Source organism: Pygocentrus nattereri, chromosome 9, assembly GCF_015220715.1.
Source record: "Pygocentrus nattereri isolate fPygNat1 chromosome 9, fPygNat1.pri, whole genome shotgun sequence".
NCBI classification, from domain to species: domain Eukaryota; kingdom Metazoa; phylum Chordata; class Actinopteri; order Characiformes; family Serrasalmidae; genus Pygocentrus; species Pygocentrus nattereri.
The window spans coordinates 5,914,820-5,921,742 of NC_051219.1; the positions used below are offsets into that span (position 1 = coordinate 5,914,820).

At 40.9% G+C, this 6,923-nt stretch overlaps 1 protein-coding gene across 3 annotated transcripts in view; it reads left to right on the forward strand.

Moving 5' to 3' along the window:
- LOC108440022 (NLR family CARD domain-containing protein 3-like) overlaps positions 1–6,923 on the forward strand; it is a 39,540-nt gene that overhangs the window by 31,243 nt on the left and 1,374 nt on the right. For 2 of the 3 annotated variants that reach the window (XM_037540858.1, XM_037540859.1), the window contains exon 7: positions 328–2,086. In XM_037540858.1, coding sequence (XP_037396755.1) covers positions 328–2,086 — 1,759 coding nt within the window. Of the gene's footprint in view, positions 1–327; positions 2,087–3,557; positions 3,858–6,923 lie in introns of those variants that run through there. The other variant, XM_037540860.1, reaches the window with a different exon arrangement.

Genomic DNA, 6,923 nt, shown 5'->3' on the forward strand with positions numbered 1-6,923 from the left:
TCCATTATTACTTTTCCATAATAAAGTTCATTATTTTTATAAGTGACGAGTAAACTGAGCAGAGAAATTCTGGAAAGTTCAATATAAACAATCTGGAAGGAATTTCTTCAGGACAAAAGAGCAGGAAGATGATCCTTTATTATCTAAATTAATTGTGGGTATTTAATTTTGCTGATGGTTCCTAGACAAGAGAACCATAGAGCACAGTTCAGCTTAATATTGTGCTCCGTGTTGATAGAAGGGTAATGTGTGTTACTGTGTTTGTAGTAAGGATGTCAGACATTAACGTGTTTATTGTTATTGTTTATTGTAATAAACTTTTTGCAGAACTGGCTCCTGCTTGTCATCAAAAGTTCAAATCCACATTGAAGAAGAAATTCCAGAGAATTAATGAAGGAATCCCATATCATGGAGGCTCAACACTTCTGAATGATATCTACACAGAGCTCTACATCACAGAAGGTGGGAGTGGAGAGGTCAATAATGAACATGAGGTGAGACAGATTGAGACAGCGTCCAGGAGACCAGCAACACAGGAGAGACCCATCAACTGCAGTGACCTCTTTAAAGACACAGCCGTCAGAATTGTACTGACTAATGGAGTTGCTGGAATTGGAAAAACAGTCTCAGTGCAGAAGTTCATTCTGGACTGGGCTGAAGGAAAAGCTAATCAGGATATCCTCTTCATATTTCCACTTCCTTTTAGGGAGCTGAACTCAGTGAAGAGTAGAAAACTCAGTCTGGTTGATCTTCTTCGTCTCTTTTTCACAGACATAAAACAATTAAAACCAGCAGATTATTATCAGTACAAAGTCTTGTTCATCTTTGATGGTCTGGATGAAAGTCGACTTCCTCTAGATTTCCAGAACAATGAGAGCTTGTCTGATGTAACACAGTCAGCCTCAGTGGATGTGTTGCTAACAAACCTCATCAAAGGGAATCTGCTTCCCTCTGCTCTTCTCTGGATCACCTCTCGACCAGCAGCATGTGGTCAGATCCCTCCTGAGTGTGTTGACCAGGTAACAGAGGTACGAGGATTCAGTGACCCACAGAAAGAGGAATACTTCAGGAAGAGGATCAGTGACCAGAGTGTGGCCAACAGAGTCATCACACATATGAAGTCATCAAGAAGCCTCTACATCATGTGCCACATACCGGTCTTCTGTTGGATTGCAGCCTCTGTTCTGGAGAGGATGCTGGGTGAATCAGAGAGTGGAGAGATCCCCAAGACTCTGACTCAAATGTTCACACAGTTCCTGATCTTTCAGATCAAACACAAAGACCAAAAGTACCATGGAAATTGTGACACTGATCCTCGGCAGACTAGAGAGATGATTCAGGCTCTGGGAAAACTGGCTTTCCAACAGCTGGAGAAAGGCAACCTGATCTTCTATGAAGAAGACCTGAGAGAGTGTGGCATTGATGTCAGAGAAGTGTCAGTGTACTCAGGAGTCTGCACTCAGATCTTCAGAGAGGAGTTGGGGCTGCACCTGGGGAAGGTGTTCAGCTTTGTCCATCTGAGTGTTCAGGAGTTTCTGGCTGCTTTGTTTGTATTTTTCTCCTTTATTTCTCAGAACAGAAATGTGCTGGAACATCAAACACATTCAAACTCAACAGTGACTGATTTTCTCAAGAGTGCAGTGGACAGAGCTTTACAGAGTGAGAATGGACACCTGGACCTTTTTCTCCGTTTCCTCCTGGGTCTCTCACTGGAGTCCAATCAGACTCTCTTACGAGGCCTGCTGACTCAGACAGGAAGCACTTCTAACTGCAGAGAGGAAACAGTTGAGTACATCAAGGAGAAGCTCAGGGAGAATCTCTCTCCAGAGAAATACATCAATCTGTTCCACTGTCTGAATGAACTGAATGACCACTCTCTAGTGCAGGAAGTCCAGACATACTTGAACAGAGAAGACTATTTCTGTCTGTCTAGAGTCCGCCTCTCTCCTGCTCAGTGGTCAGCTCTGGTGTTTGTGTTGTTGAACTCAGAGGAAGAGCTGGATGAGTTTAATCTGAGAAAATATGACCAATCAGAGGAATGTCTTCTGAGGCTTCTGCCAGTCGTTACAGCATCCAGAAAAGCTGTGTGAGTATTTTCATTATTACACATTTTACTGTACTGTTTATTTTAAGAGTAATTTTAGGTGTAAAGTATTCCATGATTTTAGTGGAATGCAGTCCAGAAAACCCCTGTCCTGATTAACAAGCCCTTACTGAGTTAAAGGGGATGTGTTGGTGCAGGAAATCACTACAATGTGCAGGGTTGGGATGTAAAAGTGTACAAGTAGAAAGAAATGAGGTTCTGAGTTCAGTCCAAGTTACATTTTGAACAGGCAATATTCAGGACACAGTCACCTTTTTAAACTTTTAAGATTTGGAAATCCACCAAATAAAAACATTAAATTTTCAGAAATAACACTAGTAATACTTCTTTATTGACTATTTTAAAACCTCAATCAAAGAAAAGAGGACAGAATGAAAGGTGTTCTACTGAATATGGTAGAATATTAGAGGCAGAAGGTGGTACAGTATTGGAGCTAGGGCTGAACGATTTTGGAAAATAATCTAATTGCAATTTTTTATCTATAAATTGTGATTTAAAATGCCATTTTTAAAAATGTCTTCTCAAGTATTTTTCAACAAACAGAAGCAATAAATCAATCTGTTTAATAATTTTATATTATTAATCATTTAAAGCACAGATAACAATAAAGCAAACAGATCTCTGCTTTCCCTTTTCACCATTTGTTTTTTTTAATAGAAAAATACCACAGATCAGTTGTTGTGGCAAAAAACTCCACTGTTTTCAGCTCAGCTGAAACTCTGTTTCGGCATTTTTTATACAGCTCAGTTTAGCAACTTGGCTAAAATATGTGCGTGAGGGCATTTGGTAGCGCATATCCAGTGTGTTTAACAAAGCCATGAAGCCGGGCCTGGTCACTATATTAACGGGCATCATGTCTTTCGCTATGAACTCCGTTACTGCCCGAGTTGTTTCAGCGTGCCGCTTCGAATTAAATCCATAAGGAGTTACACTTTCAAACAGTTCGGTCAGTGATCCCTGTCGGCCAAAGTAACTCCACACAACTGATGTGCTGCCCCTCTTTGGTATTAGACTTTCAGTTGTGTCAGCTTCTGTCGAGCCTGAAGCCAGTGTGCAACAAGTTCAAGTGCGCTGTGTTGACTTCACTTCTCCACCTCCCTGCCTCCTGCTCGGGTTTGCTCCGTTCGTCCTCGGCTCGGCTCGGCTCGGCTCGGCTCGCTCCCAAGTCACGTGACCAGTTTAAATCGCAGCCTGTGCGGTTAGAGAATCTCGTTTTAAAATATCGCGAGTATGAATATCGCAAATGCAATTAATCGTTCAGCCCTAATTGGAGCAGATTGAGGAAGTGAGGAAGAGTCTGCTTTGGTTCCTTGGTGAGGAGGAAAAAACGTAAAAAACAAAAACAAAAAGTGTTATTTTTTAAAATTGTGTTTTTTATTTAGTGGGTTTCCTAAAATGATTTAAAAAGACATCATATATATTGTTTTTGTGGATCTCCTTGTTCGTTGATCAGAGCCGTGTATTATGAGACAGGTGGGTGTCCTGCTCGGGGGGCTGAGGGAGAGCAGTGGCTGAAGCAGAAGATGACAGTAGAGGATTAGAAGAGAATTTCAGAACTTCATTAAAGCAGGAAGAAATTTTTAAGAAACATATTAATAGAAGAAAAGCGCCAAACAGCAACAGCGAGGAACAGAAGTAAACATTACAGCAGCATCTGCTTCATCAAGATATATTTTACATCTAAACATTTTTTGCATTTTTGCAGTGAATTACTGTGAATTCAATAATCAGCCATCACTGCTTTTCCAAAGTGTCCCCTCTAAAGCAGTGCAGGACATGGGGTCTCCAGTGCCAGGATACGGAGCCACTATACAATTTAAAACTTAACCAATTCAAAAATCGGCTGTTTGTGCCAGTTAATCTGCACCATACCTTTATGTCATCAATTAAATTAAGACAGGGCTACATATAACGCCCTATATAGGTGAGTAGAGCCAGACACTGAAGAGCCAACGTTAACTTAGCCGTAACTACCACACCTCTCGCCTCTGCCACACACACTGACAGTAGATTGTCAATATAGATTCAGTGAATTTTCATGTTACAAAACGACCACATCTATTCATAAGTTTGCTAAAGGCGAATGCTAGGAAGAAAATGTTCACCTGCCATCTACATACCAGTGTGTTTACACTGTGTAGCCAAAAGTATGAGAACACCTGACCATCACAACCATATGAGTTTGCTGGACATCCCATTCTAAAACCATGGGCATTAATATGGAGTTGCCCCCCTTTCACCACTATAACTGCCTCCACTCTTCTGGGAATATTTCCATAAGATTTTGGAGTGCCTCTGTGGGAATTTGTACACATACAGTCAGAAAAGGCATTTTTGAGGTCAGACACTGATGTTAGACGAGAAGGCCTGGCTCACAGTTGACATTCCAGTTTATCCCAGAGATGTTCAGTGGGATTGAGCTCTGTGCAGGCCACTGGAGTTCCTCCACATCAAATTTACTAAGGAATGTATTTGTAGAGATTGCTTTGTTCACCGGGTCTCAGTCATGCTGGAACAGGAAAGGGCCCTGCCCAACCTGCTGCCACAAAGTTTGAAGCATAGAATTGTCTAAAATTAATTTATATGCTTTTGTAGCACTTGTTGCATTATTATTACCCCTCACTGCAAATAAGGGGACCAAATCCTGAAAAACAGCCCCAGTCCATTATCCCTCCTCCACCAAACTTTACTGCTGGTACTATGCATTCTGTTAGGTAGTGTTCTTCTGCCATCTGCCAAACTCAGATTTGTCCATGAGACTGATAGCGAAGGGTGATTCATCACTCCAGAGAACGTTTCCACTGCTCCAGAGTCCAGTGATGGTGTACTTTACACCACTTCAGCTGACACTTGGCATTGCAGTTTTGATTGGAGGCTTCTGTGCAGTTGCTCAGCCCTGGAAACCCATTTAAAGCTCATAACGCCCAGATCTTCTGCTGATGTTGTTTCCAGATGCAGTTTTGATGATGTGAGTGATAAAACACAGCATATACGATTTTTAGCTGCCACATGCTTCAGAGCTTGACTGCCCTGCTCTGTGAGTGTTTTGCGTATCTGAGCAGTTGTACAATAGTAGTACTCCTAGTTGACTGGGGCAGATCTACAGGGCAGAAATTTCTTGAACCGACTTGTGGCAAAGGTGGCATCCTGAAACAGTGCCAGGTTTAAAGTCACTGAGCTCTTCAGTATGATTTATTCTACTGCCAGTGTTTTTTCTATCTAGACTGCAAAGCTATGTGCTTGATTTTATACACGTTAGAAGTGAGTTTGACTGAAACTCCTGAACTCAGTAACTAGGAGGGGTGTCCACAAACTTTTGTTTATGAAGTGAATCTCCTCCCAGCCATGTGGCATGTGATGTAATGATATGGGACACACTGCTTTTAAGGTTTAGGTTTAAGGTCTGTTTTTCAGTCTTTAGGATGGGACCAATTCAAGCACTTTAAGAATAATACAGTTGTAGAATAAAACAGTTTTACCCAAGATATCAAATTTCATTTTTCATTTACACTGAACACCAAACCCCAGCATATATACAGTAATTCCTTTTCACCTGACTGTGCCGGGTAGCTGTGCCACTCTACGTGAAAATAGGTCAAAAAGCCTGTTTCTTGAAGAAATTAATTCAAAATCTGCTGAAAATTCACTAGAAATAGATTACTGAGCATATTGGGTCCTGCAGTGTCCAGTGGGTCTTTCAATATTTTCTGTAATTAATTAAAATAATTAGTCAATAGGATTTTCCTGAACAGCTCTTTAAAGGCTTTGAATAATCATTGATATAAACGAGTACTCGAATTTACATTCTCCTTAAAATAATAATACGCCTTTCCAAGAATCTGGGACGTGTTTGTTAATTAATCAGGCATGGAATATTTCTGTAAATGGTGTATATGACAATAACTTTTTAGCCTTTATGCTAAGCACTATTAGTCTATACACTGGGGAAAAGCCTTTTTGAAAACCGTTTGCCACTTTATTAGGTACATAGTAAAAGGCTGGACCCCCTTTCGCCTTCAGAACTGTCTTAATTCTTCATTGCACACTTTCAACAAAGTGTTGGAAACGTTCCTCAGAGATTCTGGTTGGTTATTTGAGCTCCTGTTGTCTTTCTATCATCTGGAACCAGTCTGCCCATTCTCCTCTGACCTCTCACATCAACAAGGCATTTTCGTCCACACAACTGACCGCTCACTGGATATTTCCTCTTTTTCTGACCGTTCTCTGTAAACCCTAGAGATGGTTGAGCGTGAAAATCCCAGCAGATCAGCAGTTTCTGAAATACTCAGACCAGCCCGTCTGGCACCAACAACCACGCCACGTTCAAAGTCCCTTAAATCCCCTTTCTTCCCCGTTCTGATGCTCGGTCTGCACTTCAGCAAGTTGTCTTGACCACCTCTACATGCCTAAATGCACTGAGTTGCGGCCGTGTGATTGGTCGATTAGCTATTTGTGTTCATTAGAGTGGTGTTAACTGGGGTTGAGGTCAAGGTTTTGAGCAGGCCAGTCAAGTTCTTCCACACCAAATTCCACAAACCATTTCTTTATGGACGGCAGTTTTTTATGACACATTATCATATTAAAACAGGAAAAGCTGGAAGATAATTATTTATTTATTTATTTAACTTTTTATTAATTTTTTGTTAGTATTACATTTGTTTACCTGCTAAGCCGATTAACCATCTTGGGATCTTTTTTCTCTGGATAATATTCAACACAGGTATTCAGGTAGTGAACATGCAGGAAAGAGAGAGAGAGATTAGTATCATCATCATCATCATCATCATCATCATCATCATCATCATCTCTCTCTCTCTCT